General features: G+C 41.0%; 1 protein-coding gene across 5 annotated transcripts in view; it reads left to right on the top strand.

The window, feature by feature from the left end:
- Nucleotides 1–18,252, top strand: part of palld (palladin, cytoskeletal associated protein) — an 88,867-nt gene extending 70,615 nt beyond the window's left edge. For 4 of the 5 annotated variants that reach the window (XM_053488774.1, XM_053488776.1, XM_053488778.1 and 1 more), the window contains 12 exons: nucleotides 4,836–5,513; nucleotides 7,293–7,434; nucleotides 7,845–7,946; nucleotides 9,491–9,529; nucleotides 9,923–10,144; nucleotides 10,667–10,816; nucleotides 10,933–11,021; nucleotides 11,405–11,537; nucleotides 13,641–13,848; nucleotides 13,969–14,134; nucleotides 15,343–15,476; nucleotides 16,580–18,252. In XM_053488774.1, coding sequence (XP_053344749.1) covers nucleotides 4,836–5,513; nucleotides 7,293–7,434; nucleotides 7,845–7,946; nucleotides 9,491–9,529; nucleotides 9,923–10,144; nucleotides 10,667–10,816; nucleotides 10,933–11,021; nucleotides 11,405–11,537; nucleotides 13,641–13,848; nucleotides 13,969–14,134; nucleotides 15,343–15,476; nucleotides 16,580–16,740 — 2,224 coding nt within the window. In that variant the 3' untranslated portion in view covers nucleotides 16,741–18,252. The remainder of the gene's footprint in view (nucleotides 1–4,835; nucleotides 5,514–7,292; nucleotides 7,435–7,844; nucleotides 7,947–9,490; nucleotides 9,530–9,922; nucleotides 10,145–10,666; nucleotides 10,817–10,932; nucleotides 11,022–11,404; nucleotides 11,538–13,640; nucleotides 13,849–13,968; nucleotides 14,135–15,342; nucleotides 15,477–16,579) is intronic. The other variant, XM_053488777.1, reaches the window with a different exon arrangement.
- Nucleotides 18,253–19,842: the final 1,590 nt, after the last annotated feature.

Raw genomic sequence — 19,842 nt, 5'->3', positions numbered from 1 at the left:
TTCTCTTTTTCTCCGTTTGTTTTCAAGGTCTTATCAGGTCTGTCAGACTCGTTTCAGCTGCAGGAGGCGAGAGAGACAGGGAGGGAGAGAGGGAGGGAGGGTTTCCCCCTCGATTTTAAAAAAGTAAAAAAGAACAGAAAGCAGAAACCAGAGCGACTAGCCGCTTCACATCTGGAAACGGTTAGGCGAAAATGTGCTTGGAGCCTACTGACGGAGTGAGGAGCGAGGGAGCAGCCTTCATACATTACCACACATAAACCAGTATGAAAGAGAGAGGAAGCTCACTTGCTTGCCGTACCGCTTTCAGTCATTGTGAAATGTTTGCTTTGGTTTTTAAGGAATAATGTCAGGCAAGTTCTTCTGAGAGTTACACCTGAGTAGGGATTACAATGACCGAATGGAAGAACTGCTTGTTCCAGAAAGCTTTTCGATACAATGCGACTCAGGAAGTCTGACAGGGCGTTTCTTCTGGTTTTAAGAACCTTCTAATATGCACTAAACAAACATAATAATTCACAGCCTGTGAAGCGCTGTGATAAGCCGCGAGCTGTCTCTGAGACGTATTCGCTTCGGCTGAATAAACAGTAAGCGACAGACCTAACATGAAGTCGACTCTTTCCCTAAATACCACATACAGCTGCGTAAAGCGACGGGTTACTTGTATTGTATTGGCTTGACCTGTATCGACGGTTTAGGTGATGTGCTCTTTAAGTCAGACCTAAGATTTTTATTATATACAGTATAATACCAGTCGAAAGTTTTAGTTACGATGTAACTGGCTCTCATAAAGACCATCCCAGGGGAGCAAGATCAAAAGCTACCACTGCTGCAGAGGAGACGTTCATTTAAAGCTACCAACCTCAACAATCTCCAATTAACAGCACCTCAGATTGGAGCCTTTAAGAAGGCTTTATAGATCATGAGTAGCAGATCCGTCTCAATATCAACTGTTTAAAGGCGGTTATTGCATATTTTGGATGCTCTCAGCATTGTTTTACACGGTAGAAAGAGACCTAAATCCAGAAAGACCGTGTAATTAGAAGGTGTGTCCAAACTTTTGACTGGTGGAGTATTGGTATACACAATACTTAGGAGGCAGTTGTATTGTATTGTATTGTATTGTGGTTCTGTAAGTGTGACAATTTCATAAATATCTCAATGCTATTTTATTTCAGAATTTTACAAACAAAGATTCTAAACTTTGTTTAAAAAGGTTTACAAACTTAGAAAACTAATCGGCTCCTACCACACAGTATGCCGTGCTGCCTTTCAGTGTGTGGCTAGTTTATATAGAGTGTGCCACCTGTAGGAAATGTAGAGAAGCGGCACCACCTCAAATACAAACGTATCTAAATAAAAAGAATATTTCAAAAAATAGATTTTGGAGTCAGTGTTCTGATAAATGAACTGGCACGCTAAAGAATCGTGATGCATCACTGAATCTATATTTCCCCCCATATACTTAATTGACTTGCAGGTCCAGGGTTGGAAGTTCAGATCTCACCTGTGTGTGTGTGTGTGTGTGTGTGTGTGTGTGGAGATTGCATAGTTGTTTTTTGATTATTGGTCCAGTGGGTTGCCAGATGTTCTGCCCTTAGCAACACAAGTTCTGCTACAGTAGTGACTGTTGACATGAAGTCTGAGGTCATTGTATCGAACAATCGCTCACTGGTTTAGTTCAAATGGATGAATGGATGAAAGGTATGGAATGACTACAGTACTGTGCAAAAGTCTTGACCCCCTCATATTTTGCTTTTGAAGAGCCAGTTTCCAACTTTCTTGTATTTTTAATGTAGTCTTGAGGATTGTTCTCCAGGCTTCTTGAAGAATTTTTTGTCCCTAACTTTTGGTCTAGTCCCTGTATCTGAGCAGTTTTAGATGAAGGTTTTTGTTTGTTAAGCCACTCAGTGACTTATAAGGGATTAGACCATAAAAAACTCAGTTTAAGGAATGAACCAGTGAGAAACAGGTGATGATGGATGATGAAGCCGGTGATTAGTGTCCCGGTGATGCTGAATGCTGAGTGGTTGGAGCAGACGAGAGGGGAAATGAGGTTGCTGCTGAGGTTGTTACATAAACAACCATTTCTTACATTGTAACTTTAGTGACTGTGCAGCCTGTCACAGTAAAACATTTGTTCCAAATAATTTAATTTACATCATTTAATTTAAATAAATATAAAGAATTGAGGCGCAGGGGCTTAAAGCTTTGGAACAGCACTGTTTACTAAATTATTTGACACACAAACACACACCTACATAGTCACCTGTGCGTGGGGGATTTGGTAATGTTAAATCATGAACAATTAAAATATGTTAAACAAAATATCATATAAAGGTCACATACTGCTACACACACCTGAGAACTCAGGCCAGAGAAAAACCAGGTACACACACAGCTCTGAGACGACACAGTGAATATGCTTGATCTTATAATCTTACCCTGACATGAGCTATGAGTTGCGCCTACAGAAGTGGAAACAAACACAACACGAATGCATTAGCTAGACCTCACCAAGACACACACACACACACTTCCTGACATTCCTTATCTCTTTACCCCTGATGTGCACAAGTACATAATTCAACAATCAGCTTGTTCACCTACTCGCTCTCGTGCAAGACTTTTTTTCAGCTCTGTGTTATGACACCGGTTTAGGCTCCAGTGTGACACCTAACACCCTACAGACACACCCACAGTGTTTGACCTGCTGTGTGTGTGTGTGGTTGTGTACAAAGTCCTTTTACCAACTACTACTTACCACGTTGACGATATCTAGAATCCACACCAGACCCCTGCTTGCCCCGCCCGTGTTCTGTATTTGTCCCAATCTTTATTGGGATTCGGTGATTGAATCCAAGTCCTTAAATGTCCAGTATCATGTTGAAAAGAGAAAATTTTATAAAAGGTCAAGAACGAAGATAAGTGAGAAGGGAGACTGAGGGTGTTTATGTTCCTTAGAATTCTTATTAAAACTCTTTATTAATAATACAGTATATTTTTGGTGGACTAAAAACAGATAGAAGGCATGTATTAAGTGTTGCATGGCCGTTTCACTTTACGGACAATAAAGCAGGACCTCAAATAATAAATAGTTAAAGCGAAAAAGATAATGCACATTAAAAAATAAATAAAAAATAGTTTCCCAGCACAGTCTTACACAGAGTGCATTGGAGTGGAGAGATTTTTGTTATCACCTTCTGATGAATCAACACGAATGTGATGTGCTCATAGGCACGAGGGCGCGACCTTGTTGAAAAGTCTTGTCTGTGCTTTTATACAACAGCTCTACAAATACCATTTATTATCAACAGATTATGATTTGTTTGTTTTTTTCCGGTATGCGCCATGTAGGGTGATAAATCCCTCGTTCCACACACCAAGTAGTGCCCTCGGAGTGGGTTTTGAAATTCAGCCAGCTTTGTAGCTGGTGTTAACCTTGATCAGAGCAACACGGATGGGTCAAAGGCAACATGGAATTATAAAGTAGACAGCGTGTTGTTTAAGCTGACATAGTGTTATCAGAAGTGCTTCTGTGACTGGTTTTGAATCTGCGTTGTGGCAGGCAACAAAAAACCCTAATAAATAGGACAAATATTACTGTACACATTTATTCTGAATTTTAAATAAACGTGTGCTATGTGGATGCGCGTTTTTTTTTCTTTTTTCTTTCTTTCTGACGATAAAAGCATACGCTCTATTCTACAAAGGCTTTGCATTTCATGACGCACATCTTGACACGCCATCAGGTCTAAGAGGAAGAGCCGTTTTGTGTTTATTCTCTAGGGCTCTGTACACAGCCTGAAAATGCTGATGTTATTCCCAGAACTGACTGTGTGGCCCTCCGTCACACGAAAAACATCTTCAGAATGATCTTACTCTGTTTTTTTAAGTCAGTATTTCCAAACTGTAATGTTACAGGAACGTTTTGTGTGTGCAGGAAGCGAATTATAGAGCAGCTCTATCACATGCGCTTAGAGAACATTGTCGTGAGGTTAATGTAACGTTGTGAGACGGTTAGAGCCATGTGTGTGTAGTGTAAGAGGGATGTGTAGAGGATGTGCAGATTACAGCCTGGCGAGGTCTCATGAGACAGCATGAGTCGTCGCATTCGCGTTCAGCTGAATCAAAAATGTACTTTTGTGGATGACCCTGAAGTGCAACTAAGCAGGACCCATTTTAGACAAATGTCTAGGGTACTGCAGGTTTATTTCTCAAAGAGCTAATATCATTAATCAGGTTTGCCAGGTGAAACTAGTTTAAGAAGCTAGTTTAAAGGCACTGGAAAAGGGTGACGCGGTTTCCTTTTTTTTAATTTTTTTAATTATTTTTTTATTGTATGTATAAGTTCCATGAAATAGCAAAGTCACCTCGTTTTGCGATATTATACGCTATTAATTGTTGTGTATATATATATACACACATACTGTACTTACAGTTTGTCTGTGATTGCATTGCTTTAGTACCTTTCATCATGATTAATTACTATAACGCTTCATCAAGGATGTTTCACATTTCCTGGTGGAATGTGGTCACACTGGCAACTCACAGAAAACGCTCGATAACTGTATAAACTAAAAAAAATTCATAGAGCGAACATGCAGAATTGCGATTTCTGTCCCATTAAGTTGAAGCTTGGTGCAATTCCCATTTTTGGTCACTAGGTTTACTCAAATTTCTATAGTCTTATCGTGTGTATACAATATTTATATACAATATAACAATGCTGTTTTATGATTTTCCCGGAAATCAGCGGAATATCGTCTTGCATCTGCCCCAACTTCCCCTTTGTTGCAGCGACTAATCTACAGTTTTCTTTCTCTTTCCTTCTTTAGGAACGCAGAACAATTGAAGCAGCTCCACGATCAGGTCCTACTAGAGCAGCAGGAAGCAGCTAAGTGGCAACAGCAACAGCCCGAGCAAAAAGCCCTGCCCCTTCCTCAGCAGCAACTACCCCAGGACATCCCGCCTCCATCCCCGCCTCTTCCTCCTCCTCCCTCCTTCCAGGAGCTGGAGTGCAGCACCATGCAGACGAGCACCTTCAACTATGCTCGGCCCAAGCAATTCATCGCCGCCCAATCTCCCAGCAGCCCCGGTGCCGGGTCGCTGAGCTACTCCACCCAGTCCTCGACCTCCTCAAGCTCCAGCCTGACATCTCCACTCTCGCCCTCCGCTACCCATAAACCGTTTGGCCGTGTCACCCTGCCGCCTTTCCAGGCGTTGCCTAAAGGAGGCAGCATGGAGTCACCAGGCTCTCCTTCGTTTCCTCCACCTCCTCCACCCTTCCTCAGCTCTAGCACAGTCACCTCTCCCTGTAGCCCAGCGCAGGATTTCCCCCCGCCGCCACCTCCACCCCCGCCTCCCGTCACCACAAGTCCCACCCACTCAGACAGCTCATCTCCCTTCTCACCCAAGACCCAATCACCTGCTGGGTTTCTGGTGTCGGTGCTGCCAGCCACACCCCCTGCACCACCTGTTAATGCGCTGGGGCTGCCCAAAGGAAACGGCACAGTGTAAGTGGGGTGGGAAAGAAAATCTGTTTTTTTTTCCTTTTTATTATTTTTGAAATAATTATATCAGTTTTTTTTTTTTTTGGTGATTTGGTCTAATGAAGTCAGTCTCATCGAGTACATACAGTAAGGACACTCTTCATCCAGATTCACAATCCACCGAGCGCATGCTTTTAACGTTCATCAACTGATCTAGCGAGCGAGACCGCTGTGATTTGGAACGCCGCCGCGGACTTCTGGACAGAAGATCGTGTTTACATTCTTATAAAGGCTGTTTATAGAGACGGAAGGACCTTTTTTCGAGACAGAAGGAAAATGTTTATGCTCAGGCTGTGTGTACATGTGTGTATGTGTGTTCTGATTTAAAACAAAAGGCTTTATCGAAATCTGTGTTTATGCCTTAGAATTATAGATCACAGAGTGTCTCAGAATGAGACTGTTCAGGACGCCGTTATCAGGGAGGTTTTTTCCGTTGTTGTTAAAAAAAACTGGTCTTAATGAGTTCTGACCTGCCACACACACACACAAACACACACGTACACATACACATGCACACTAATTACTCACTTCTCACTCAACATTGAGGTGCCAGTTCATCTCAGTGCACCATGCGCACACACACACACAGTTACACACTCGTACACACTTGAAGTGATCTGTCTTACTTAATCCACCTACTGGCATGTTTTTGGATCTGGACAGAACCCAAATGAAATTCACACAGACATGGAGAACATGCAGAGAAACCCGGGACTGAGCTCAGGATTAAACCTCAGAGCTGTAAGCCCAAGACGCTTGTAATGGCACCACCGTACTGTACCACCCTGTCATACTGTACAATTACCAACCCCAAACAATGGGCCGGTAGAACCTGGTGTATCACATATCTCATATCTTATCACAGAACTTAGAGCTCTGCGTGCCTTAGATTAACGTGGAGATCTTGTGCTTTATTCATGTTGATGAAATGCATACTAAACCGCACTTCAAAAAACAAATCTTTCCTTCTTTGGTGTTCCTACAGTTGCCTTTTATCATATCTCAATCTCTCACTCATTTCTTTTCTCTCTGGTCTGATCTCTGGCATTCAGGATTCGGAACCAGGACGTTTAAAGAGCGCTGTGGAATTTCACTATTATAACAGGAAAAAACTCAGCAGTTTAACTGTGACTGCACACAGAGCGAGACAGAGAGCATGGTTTCTGATGGACAAGTCAATATTTATTCAGTGCCCAGCTGGTGTGATTTTCCCCACGATAGCACACAGGGGGCGGGACAGCCAGCGCCTGTCAATCACAGCTTTGTCTCCCGAGTTCATGCTACGGTTTCAGTGAGAGTTGGAATCGATTTTTAAGCAGAACAGATGTTCGTCTCAATCCAGACAGGAAGCGTTCCACATTTTTACAACTGCTTATGAATTTTCACATGTCCGCGAACGGGTCCAGAAGCACTTCTGCTTTTTTCCAACAGATTGTATTAAGATGATGATTTAAATGATCGCTGAGAATCAAATAAAATGTATCTAATACAATAATGCTGTGCAGTCAATCATACAGTCTCAGCTCTGTCTGTGTGAACTGTACACAATTATTTACCAGCCCCACTTGCATGTTACAGGAAAAAGTTAATCAAAATTTTAACTCGTATACTGTGTTACATTAGAAATATGTTTGATAATAAATAACTAATTTATGCCCCTACTTGATTGTTCTTTTTTTGTGTGCATTACATTGCAATTTTTCTAACAGCACTTCTTTCCTTTTTCTGTGTTCTGTCAAACAGTGGGTTCCTGCGTAAGAACACCCGCACACCACACACACGGATCGTAAGCGACTCCGAGATCCAGGACTCCAAAGATGCCGTCATTCAGGACTTGGAAAGGAAGCTGCGCTTTAAAGAGGAACGCATCAGCAACGGCCAACAGGTGTGTGTCCGTGGGTGCGGCTCACTACACTGTAAAGGGCGGTTAATGTTACAGACCACAGTGAACATCTTAAACACTCTAACTCTTACAGATAAAAGAAATAATCATTCCATGACTTCATTTGAGATTATCGTGATCCGTCACTGTACATTCAGAAGTTCCTTTACACTATAAACACAAGAGCCTTTCCTTATAACATTACCAACAATCAGTCCACTTCTTCTGTATGTGTGTGTGTTCCTATTAGAAACCCAGGCAACCGAAACACCCCAGGACTGACTAAGCACGATCACTAATAGTCCGCATAATTCTGCAGTAAATTCCAAGCGTGAGGATGTGAGAATGCGCACATGTTGGTGTCTCTGACACACTAACCTGGTCTCTCACCCATTAATCCCGCTTGCTTTCAGAGGTTAACCTATGAAGAGAAGATGGCTCGCAGGCTTCTGGGGGCTGACAATGCAGCCACAGTGTTTAACACACAGCCAGCAGAGGAGGAGCCCGCCACACAGGTACACACTCTATCATATACTATAGCAAAATAAGAAACAGGGCATAAAACCATATTTGTCATATACACACTGATCAGCCATAACACTAACACCACCACCACCAGGTTAATGATCGATTATGGACCAGGAGACTGGTCACAGGATCATGGGCACCCATGGCGTATTTATGGATATGGGGACCAAAGTCTAGCCTGTCTGGTCCGAAAAGCCAATGAAGCACAAATCGCTGAAAAACAGGTAGACAGGTATCAGAACACTCAGTGCCTTAAAGCCTGCCACATATGCGGCTTAGCAGATAAAGAGTTTAAGGATGGTTGATCTGACCTCCAAGTTCCGCAGATCCCAATCTGATTAATCTGAAACCTAAAACCTGTGTGGTTTTAACATTTTTTTATGTTCTGCCTGATTGGTGTATATGACATCACAGATTCCATTTTCATTTTTTATTTGAATATTCGTCATCAGACACGAAGATACCACAAGTACAAAACAGTTTTTAAATTATGATTTTATTTATTAACGGAAAAAAAAGTAAGATGAAAAAGTAATTTCCCGCCTTTTAGTAGATTTTGATATATTTGCTAAATCATGACTGAACTGTGCTTGCATATATGTTAAAAATATTTTTAATATTTAAAAAAGTTAAATGGAGAAATCACTTTTGGCGGGTTCTACAGCTTTTTTTCTCTTGAAAAAACTATGAAATCAGATACAAATACTTTGTAAGGCACTATACAACAGGATTTTAATTTTTTTTTTGTCCGAGAACCATTCTGCTGGAAACACAGTGCTGGTTGAGGAAGATTGTTAACATTTACAAGTTTTTGAAGGATGAAATCACAGATCAGGTAAAGCCTCGTAGCTAGTACTGTGTCTGGTTATCTAAAATATAACAAAAAATCTTGAAATCTTTAATCTGAACTCGACTTACTCTTCTTTAACTTGAACTCACATAGCTCCTCTGCCAGGTAAATATGTTGGATTTTTATAAAATATATCTACTAAAACACAGACGATGGTAACTGTGAGGTAAGTCCATGGCTGCTGTACAGTATAATGTATGTGATGTGTACAGTATAATGTATGTGATGTGTACAGTATAATGTATGTGATGTGTACAGTATAATGTATGTGGTGTACAGTATAATGTATGTGATGTGTACAGTATAATGTATGTGATGTGTACAGTATAATGTATGTGGTGTACAGTATAATGTATGTGATGTGTACAGTATAATGTATGTGGTGTACAGTATAATGTATGTGGTGTACAGTATCATGTAGGTGATGTACAGTATAATGTAGGTGATGTACAGTATAATGTATGTGATGTGTACAGTATAATGTATGTGGTGTACAGTATCATGTAGGTGATGTACAGTATAATGTATGTGATGTGTACAGTATAATGATAGTGATGTGTACAGTATAATGTAGGTGATGTACAGTATAATGACCCCTGGAGGTACTGTATGTGGTACAGTGTGAGCACAGAGTGTAAAATCCTCAGATAAAAAGCTGCCTGTTTTCTGATGTTTCTACAGGAAAGCCCTTCAGCAGATTCAGAATTTGTCCCTCAAAAGGTTATCCAAACCTACTCGACTTTTCTATGTCTCCTCATCTCTCACTTTTCACTTGTCTTTGGCTTGAAAGCGCCTGCTATGTTCACCGTGCCTTTTCTCACCGATCAAAGCCCACAGCCTGAGCTGCCTATAAATCAGCTTTCTTTACAACTGTGTTCTATTTTTTGTGTCTGTGATATGATCAGGAGATGGCGATGAATATAATTGGGGAATGTGTGTACGTGTGCGTGCTACAGCCCACTTTGTCTTCACATATTTTTCCAAGGACACACTTTTCCACTCTGTAACCCCACCGATTGTTTTTCCCCCCATCATATTCCTTAATGCTAAACTCCACTGCCGATCATGTCTTCTTCTTCTAAACATTTTTTATTGTTTTTTTCCCGGTCACAGGAATACAAGGTGTCAAGCTTCGAGCAGCGACTGATCAGCGAGATCGAGTTTCGGCTGGAGCGCTCCCCGGTGGAGGAGAGCGATGATGACGTCCAGCATGACGAGAGCCTTCTGGGAGACTGTGTGGCACCTTTCTTCGACCAGAAACTCAAACATTTCAAAGTTTTCGAGGGCATGCCAGTGACCTTCAGCTGCAAGATCATCGGAGACCCTAAGCCAAAGGTCAGAGGTCACCGTAGTTGTAAAATTTTTTAAATCTTAGAAATTTTTTATAATAAGAGTATATTCCTTTTGGATTTAGCACATGTGTATGAGAGAGAGATGGAGAGGGAGGAAAAGCTGAAAGAAGTCAGTGCCAGGACTTAGTGGTGGAGGCTTAGTACTATTATTATTATAAATAACACTGAAGTTGATATTTGTTTGCGTGAAAAGTCACAGCTGGGATTCCTGCCATATATGGCTGTGGTGCTCAGTCTGCCTCTCTCCATCTCTCTCACTCTCTCGTTCTCTCTCACAGACACACACACACACATACATTATGGTACATACAAATGTGCAAAAAATGCATCTTTTAATCTCTTCGTAGTCATTAACACGCGCAAGGGAAGAACCATCAGCTTAGTTGTGATCTCATGACGCTCGGCAGGCAAAGCGCATGCGTACTACTAATAACATATAGCATAACATTATAACATAATGGATAACTTGGTTCTTTATTGTCCACTGGGTTTCGTGTCTGTGCAGGTGTACTGGTTTAAAGATGGAAAACAGATCTCCAAACGGAGCGAGCACTACCGCATTAGCCGGGATCCGGACGGGACGTGCTACCTGCACACAGCTGCCGCCTCTCTGGACGACGATGGCAACTACACCATCATGGCCGGCAACCCTGGGGTACGGCCTGCACACCTGATCCCTCGATTTTATTTGGGCATTTGTTAGCATTTAGTTTTTTTTACACACACAAATTACACACAGGAATAATGTGCTCCATGTCTTTCGATTTTCAGGGCAGGGTGAGCTGCACCGGCAGGATGATGGTGCAGGCGGTAAACCAGAGGGGGCGGAGCCAGCGCTCTACACCTGGCCACATCCGCAGGTAAATGATCCTCTCGAAGCGCAGGCGTGTCCGTCATCTGATCCGTCATAGCAGCCTTTTGATTTCCTGTGCTGTAATTTATGAAGGTTGCGATACTGTAGTCAGTTGTTTGATATCTACAGTAACCTCAGCTGGTTTCATCAAGGTTTCATATGATCTTAGTAAAGGCTGGCCCAGGTGTGGTCCAGGCCACCTGCATGCTGTCTGTTAAAAGTACAGTGTGAGCAAGAGTATGTGCTTAGGGTTGTTTTTGTGTAAAACACAGTTCATAAGAACGTAGTGTGTGTGTTTTTTTTTTATTTTTTTTATAGCTTTTCTGTAGTCGTCTGCCACTTGCCATCATTAGTTTTTTCGTTCATTCTGCCTTTTCGTTCCTCCGACAGACCCCGCTCCAGATCCAGGGATGGCGGCGAGGAGAGCGAGAGCATTCAGGAGCGTCACTTCCGCCCCCATTTCCTGCAAGCCCCAGGTGATCTGATTGTGCAGGAGGGGAGACTCTGCCGCATGGACTGCAAGGTGAGGATGTGGACTCACACACACTTCATCTTTAAATCAGAACTCCCTCTTTAACAACACACTCTGTCTAACTGTATTCTACAAAATCCAGCGTCTTTCACTTTTACAGCACAAAAATAAACACAAAATTCCACTTTCACTGTAAAGACTAAATCACGTGGAGTCACAAGATTTCTTCCTCTGAAGTGGATACTTCAGTAGAATCATTGTTAAAGCCAGGTCAATGGATTGTTTCTGTTTCTGAATGTGTGTGTGTGTTTCCAGTATCTGTGAAATGTTTCCTCCCTGTGCATTCCACACTGCAGAGGAAAAAAAAAAAAAAAAGCACAATTTTGAGGCGAGATGATTCATCGCGTCTCGAATGACAAATGACTTCCAGTGAAAAGGGAGAATGCTGAAAATATCCTCTCACACATTTACTTCATTATTTTCTCACCTGTTTAATCTGGATTATCCCTTTATTGCAGTCTATCCCCACTCTCCGTCCCATCCGCCCAACATTCTGTTGTCTCTGCTCGTCTTTAGCGCGATTCGTTTTTCCTCAGTCCTTCTTTCCCCTACTTTGTGTGTTGCTGTAATGAAGCCACTCTGTTCCTCTTGCTATAAAAAGCTTGTAATCATAAGTATCATACTTGCATTCGTACAGAGAGGCTGCTGCAATTTATTTTTTACTGATCCGTTTCCTAGCGCTCAGCAGCTCTGAAGTTTCCGAACCAAAAACGTCCCTCAGTGCAGGACAGAGCTGGCTAAAGCCTGACATGGAATCAAAGCATTTGTTTTTTTTCTCTCTAGAGCCTTCCGTAGATGCGTGCACACACACACACTTAACACACACACACACACAAAAAATAATAATAATAATAAATAAATAAAATGTACAGGATTCAGGGTCACTTTTTAATTATTTAAAAAAATCCCGGCCAGAATAATCTTTCTCTAAGTATCTCTGACTCGGAGACGCCATAAGTGAAAACTTCAAAAGCCAGAATATAAATAAACAAACAAACAGACAAATACACGGGAAATACACAGATAGATAGAAGGACAGACAGACAGACCAATAGATAGATAGAAGGACACATTGATAGAAAAATAAATAAATTGATAAAGAAGGGGTAAAGAAGGATAGATCAATTGATTAAGTGATTGATTTATAAGATTGGTAAATAGATAAATAAAAAGTATATATATTTCTTTTTTTTATCCTGAATTTTATTTTTGTAAATCTGCTTTGTGACAAAGTCAGTTGTTAAAAGTGTGGTTCAAATAGAAAATATTTAAACAAACAAAAAAATCTTCAAAGTTTTGGTGTTAATACCTCGTAAATGTCCCTTGCCTTGTGACATCTTGATGGTCTGATCCTGTAACTGAGCATCATTTGTGAAGCCTGTAGTGTACAGAATGAACACAGCGTTCTTAACGAGGTCTATAAAGAACAAAGAAAAAGAAATCAGTCTGAGACGGTCACTGCAGTCTGACACAGAAACATCGAAATTCATGTGGGATTTTGGTTCTAAAGCGAGAGACTAAAGAGACACACTGCACTGAGAACGACAGGCATCAGGATGATGAGTTTAATGTTTAACTCTTTCGCGCGTAAATGATTAAGAACACATCCAGACTCTTTAGGTGTTATTTAATTATTCACATGAATGTCATTTGACATGTAATGGATTAGTGAATGTGTAAAACAAATGAGTTTGGGCTTTTAAACAATAAACTGGAAAAATGGTGATCAGGTGTGGGGTGATCTTACCTGTGTGTTGTGTTTAATTCACAGCGAGAGAGAGAGAGAGAAAGAGAGAGAGAGAGGGGGAGACGTGGGCACACCTGAGGGTGGGGCGGGTTTTGGGTTTCTTAAGAGAAAGTGAGGATTCAACAAAAGAGCTTAAGTTTTTAACATAATCCCATTTCCCATGGGAAACCACACAGCACAAGCTTTCACTCACAGCAGAACACACACACACAGACATACACACACACACTTTATGTAGCAGATAATGCTTTGGTCTGGCAGTGTAGGGAAAACATCATGTGTAAAACATTACTAGAATGCACTGAGAATCAGAACGGCTGACTTGAGCAATCTCTAATCTCCTGTAGGTAAGTGGGTTACCCACGCCCGATCTGATCTGGCAGCTGAATGGCCACACCATTCGTCCAGATTCCTCCCATAAAATGCTGGTGCGAGAGAACGGAGTCCATTCGTTGGTGATCGAGCCTGTGACCAGCAGAGACGCCGGAGTTTACACATGCATCGCCAGCAACCGGGCCGGACAGAACTCCTTCAACCTGGAGCTGATTGTTGCTGGTATTTTCATTTCCATATTAATAAAAACAGTTGCAAACACTTTATACACAACCGATCGATCATTGGTTGTCTGTTTAGTGTAAACATAACAAGTACAGTTTTAAACGTAATCTGTTCCAGCTAAAGAGATGCACAAAGCTCCCTCCTTCATCGACAAGCTCCAGAACACGAGCGTCGCCGAGGGCTATCCTGTGCGCCTGGAATGCCGTGTGTCCGGGGTCCCTTTCCCTCAGATTTTTTGGAAGAGGGAGAACGAGTCCATCACTCACAACACAGACAGAATAAGGTATTTTTCCATCATCCTACAGCCTTACCAACCACTGTGTATGAAGTTAACATAAACTACTTTACTGAACACAATCATTCACCAACACCACCTGCACATTACAGGAACTCGGCTGGGAGTTATTGTCACATCCCCCGTACAGTCCTGGTCTCGCTCCTAGCCATTTCCACATGGTTGGGCCATTAAATGTTCATTAGATGTTCAATTTCGCCTCTTTTTATTGCATGCAGGACAAATCATTTTATGTTACAAGGGTCCATTTGATGGATTTAAAATCCTTTATAAATTCTCAGTGAGATTAAGTGTTTGTAGACATCCCATGTCTCCCGGGGGATCCAGGAGCTTCCTGCATATTGATAGTTTACTGATCCGCTATCCGCTATATTATATCTGGTCCTTTTTCCATATTAACGTCTCTTTATTTATATATACTGTATATAGTAATAATAATATATAGTATATCTTATAATTATATCATAACATCTAAATATGTACAACAAAAACAAACATGTCTCTTGTGAATACTTATTTTCTCCTGATTTCCTATAGTCCTGTCATTGTTAACTTCAAAACAGCATTCCAGAGAGACATAATGAGACATGGACATAAGGAAAAAAGCATGCATATGCTTTACAGGTTTACTTAAAGTTACTGATGTGTATATTCATATTTCAAATGACGTCTTGAATGCTGTATTAAGATTTCTCACTAAAGTGTACAAGAGCAAACCAAATAAGAGTGTAGACTTCATGCACTAAGCTATAAGACTCAAGTCTCCCTATGGAATTCATCTCTCGCGTGGTGTGTTTCTTTGGCGAGGCAGATCGAGCTGTAGCGCACCGTCAGCTCCTTAAATGGAAACTTGGAGCGACCGCAGTTGACAAGCCGTCTTAAAGGTTACACGGTGTATACACAAACAGTGACAGGCGAGGCCTTGTAAAGGGGAGCACACACACACACACACACACACACACAGGAGAGTTCACCACCTCAGAGATTTACAGCTAGGCTTTCTGTAAAACAGCAGAAAATAATTAGTCTTAAGCAAAAGAAGTTTTTTTAATTAGCCAACCACATCAAGAAAGTAGTAAAAGTGCTGTTTGTGGTGTGAAGGGCACAAGTGTGTGTGTGTGTGCTTCTGCAAGAATAAAAAACAGAAGACTTTGGCATTTAAATCCTTGACTGTTGTGCCCTGCTTTCTCTCCCAGCATGCACCAGGACAACTTTGGCTATCTGTGCATGATTATTCAGCCAGCTCTGAAGGAGGATGCAGGCTGGTACACGGTTTCAGCCAAGAACGAAGCAGGCATCATCTCCACTACAGCACGACTCGATGTTCACCGTGAGTATCACACATACACACACACACACATGCAGATGTGTTAGTTACACCACTATCAGCCTAATCCTCAAATGATATGGTCATAAAGGTATACCTGCTGTTTAACATTTTAGACAGAGCGCTACCCTCAGGTGAAATAATCTGCACGTCTGCATGGACGCAGCCAATCCAAGCGAACTCCCTTTCCTGCACTTGTATTGTGAAAGGCTGTTTTCCAGACACGGCTTAGTTTGCTCTTAAACAATTGTAGCTCTGTTACATGAGCCATAAAGCATCATACCACTAGGTGTGTGTGTGTGTGTGTGTGTGTGTGAAGAGACTGTAATTCAAACTGCAGAGTAACCATTAAAGCATGCCATAAGGCTTAGTCATAAAGAAAGTGGAATAATACAAGTAATAAAATTATATTGTGTGTGTAATAAGTGATAAATATTTTCCTTACATGTAAAGCATTTTTCCCAGGGTGCAGTAAGGAAAAATCTGATTTTCCCCCTGTTATGACCTCATCTACCGAGAGACGCTGCCATGGCTCTTCTCAGCTCCAGAGTGCTGCCTAGCTCCAGTAAATGAAGCTAGGCCTCGTAGTGGATAGTCCCTAACCCCTAAAGGCTAACCTAGCGATTATTAGCTCATACGAGGTCAGTTGTTAGCAGTTAACCTAGCTTTCTTCAGCTCTCAGCTGTGTTTTTACTTTTTTAGCTCTACATATTTAGGATGTCATGGGAAGCCTAAGAATGGGGCGGGGGAGACTTGATAAGCTCCAGAACATGGATATTTCCAGTCCCAGCATTCTGATTAGCTAGGAAAATGCACTTCCTCAAAGGGGTGTTCAGTTCATTTGAAACTTTAAAGCTACAGACTCAATAAAACAGAAGGGGAATCGAGCAGGATCTGAGCTTCAACATTAACACACACATTTTGGACAGCTCTAAGTCTTATCTAAACTTGTTTAAAAAGACGTATAATGTGTGACCTTTAAACATAGCTTAAATGCTAGGTAAAAAATTTAAGGGTTGTTACTGTACATGTCGTCTTTCATTTCATCTGTAGCATATAAAATTCACACATAACTAAAGACAATTTATTCTCTTTTTGTCTCACAGACCAGTATCAGCAGACACACACCCCGAAGCCCAAGAAAGTGCGACCTTCGACCAGCCGCTACGCCGCTCTGACCGAGCGCGGCCTGGACGTCAAGGCGGCCTTCTTCCCAGACTCCAGCCCCCTGCCCCCTGGCACCCTGGTGGAGAGTGATGACCTGTAGAGGCTTGCTCAGGTTTGACGCTATGAACCCTGACCCTTGACCAGAGTGCCAATGTTTCAAAAACAGACACCATCATGGCCTTGCCAGAGGAGCCTTAATAAACCTGTCGACTGTTCTCAGCTGTTTGAAGCTGAGCCGAAGAAAAATTAATCAGAAAAATATGTATATTTAAAAAGAATTTTTTAGAAATAATAAAAAAAAAAGTTACAGATTTGAAAGATTTGTGAGTGGGAGAAGATAGAACGTTAGGAAGTGTGATAGGCACTGAAGTGATGTCATATCCTCATACACAGACACACACACGAACACAAATTCATATCAAGCTGATGATTAAAATGCTTACAGCAGAAAATAATTGGATTCATTTTAGACCTCTTTTTGTGCATGTGTTACTCTGGCGCCAGCGTGTAGGACGTGATACTCAGTGCCTTAGTCTCTTAGCCGGACGTCTGTTCATGTTGTAGCAGATCGAGTTTTCAGTTATGGGGCGGTGTTTCTAGCGAGGTCTAAGTGTTAGGTTTCTATTAGTGTTCTTTCCTAATTGTATAAACTGCGTGTAGAGATCCTGACTACGCTAGCACAGATATCCACCAAGTCTGGACGCCGTAGATATTGCACAAGGCCGGGCCTTATCTTATTTTGATTTGATTTTATTATTTTTAGTCTTTCTCTATCTTGTGTTTTGGTTAAAGGGAGGTTGGTGCTGAACTGGGTAACGAGACTGATGATTTTCAGAAAGACACTCTTGCGTGACCGGGAGGTGGCGGTGCGGTGCGGTGCACTCGCGTGATGTGCGTCTGCTGTGTAGAGATGACACCGCCACTTTAAACAGAAAGAACGGATGTGCAGAAAGGTCAGGGGGAAAACTGAAAGAATTTACATAATCGAATTTAGCAATGCAATGGATATGATAATGCTAACTGTTTTTTTTTTTCCATACAAACACACAAGTCATAACACCAGCAGAAGTGTTTTTACCCCTTAAACAAAACTGTGTTGATTTTCATACGAGGACGAGGGAAACGAGTGAAGTAAAATATTTATAGGATCCAGATGCAGACCTTAAATTATATTAGTGATTTTCTCATGGCTTTACGCCCAGTCTTTATTTAACTATATATTTACCACCGTTCTAATTATTAACACTTTTTTTCTTCTTCTTCTTCTTCTTCATATTCATATATACAGTATATGCACACATATTCAACTCTGGTACTTGTATTACATTACAATATTTTACTTAACTAGAGTCAAGGGTAGCTGGATTGCACAAATGTAAAGCTTGCAGAAGTATAGCTAGACATAGACTTCGGCTTCTTCACATGCACTCACTCAACTCCTTACAATATCTTCTGTTCTTTTTTTTTCTTTCGCTGTCTGAACACAATACATACTTAAGGATTGATGGAAGATTTTTTTTCCCTTTTAGTTCCAAGTTGATATGCCTGTATATGAAATGTTCTTCTGTTTTTGGTTTATGAACCATATAAATAAAAATATCTGGAAATACTAGGCCTGTGGTGAACGTGCCTTTGTTGTCACATAACAAATAATTGTTATTTTACACACTCTGTGCTGTTTTTATGCTGTTGTAGGAAAATAATAAATCAAACAACTGAAACACAATTACCAGTTTACAACTACGATGAGAGAAAAAGCATTGCAGAACACGCAAAACTTTAAAGGTCCCATATGTTACAGGTCTCAGAGGTCCCTCGAGTTTGAGAGATGAAATACCCCTCAAATTTTATTAAAATCATGTTCATATTTATTCAAGTTTCATGCATCTTCATCCTAATGCATAGTTTTAGTGTCTATGTAGCTACTAATAAAGTTAGCTACTAACTTTTAATGAGCTACTCCTGAGCCACGCCCCTCCAGAAAACAAGCCTGGGGAGGGGCTCTTCTTATATGAGGTCACATAAGGGCAAAAAATTTAATTGGCTTGTTCAGTTTTGACAAAAATTTAGTTCACAACCTGTTGCAGCACTAAAGAGCATTTTAAAGTATGAAGATATGAAACATTCTCTTCAAAGATTTCTCTAGTGTAGTATAATTTTTTAAGTAAAAATGAGTTCATTTCAGGGCTAATTTTATGTGCATGGCAAAAATCTATATTTCTTTTTGTGGTGATCCATTGATGACCACACTGACAGTAAATTTACGACAGTAAATAATTATTAGCACTCTGGCTGTAGAATTTATTTTACTTTTAGAAAACATAAGCATAATTTTTTTACAGAAATCCCTTTGCGGTTTAATACACTTTGTCTATCTGTCAACAAGCATTTGGATTCCTGTTACTTATTTAAAAAACGTTTTAGGCTGAGCTGTGAGCTGTCAATGCACCGCTGTCTTCACTTCTTCATCAGAAGTGAATCTTTGTCCTTGTAGGGCTGCTTTCAGGCAACCAAACAGGTGAAAGTCCGAGAGAGCGAGATCGGGGCTATAGTATAGGGAGGATGCTTTAGCACCCCAAAACAAAGGTTTTACAGTGTGCACAGTGAGGATAAGAGTGTGTGGCTGTGCATCGTCATGCAAGGTCGCAACGCCCTTGGATAACAGTCCAAGCCCATCAATAAGCATTTCACTAGAACCTTTATTTCTGATAATGTTTCAAGTCTGGCCCCTTGGCAAACTGGAAGCATCAGTTTTAAAGCTGATGGTTGACTTTTGAACTTTTCGTGATCATCGATTGAGGATGTTTACGTTCCACACTCTGCCATTTACTCTCAGTCTCGTACTGATTAATTAATTATCTTTTAAATAATTATTATTAATTATCTCTTGCCTTACAAATTATAAATTTATTAGAAACTTATAAATTTCACTTGCCTTAGAGGATCGGTCCTTATGCTCTTCCATAAGTTCTTTCGGCACCGAACACCATCAGACCGCAAAAAAAATGATCACTGCGAGCTGTACAAATAACAAGTGGGGCATCCATTTTTGCCTCGCAGTGCAGTTACAAATGAACTGATGTAATACGTTCACACCTGCACAGCATTGACTGGACAGACAGTAGCCTTGAACGGATAGCGCTGATAAGACCAAGACAACGGAGGTTTAAAATAACCGGAGTGCGGATCATTTTTGACTCAC

Source organism: Clarias gariepinus, chromosome 27, assembly GCF_024256425.1.
Source record: "Clarias gariepinus isolate MV-2021 ecotype Netherlands chromosome 27, CGAR_prim_01v2, whole genome shotgun sequence".
Lineage (NCBI taxonomy): Eukaryota > Metazoa > Chordata > Actinopteri > Siluriformes > Clariidae > Clarias > Clarias gariepinus.
Note: the sequence above shows the minus strand (reverse complement) of the source record. Positions and strands in the feature narration are given on the sequence as shown.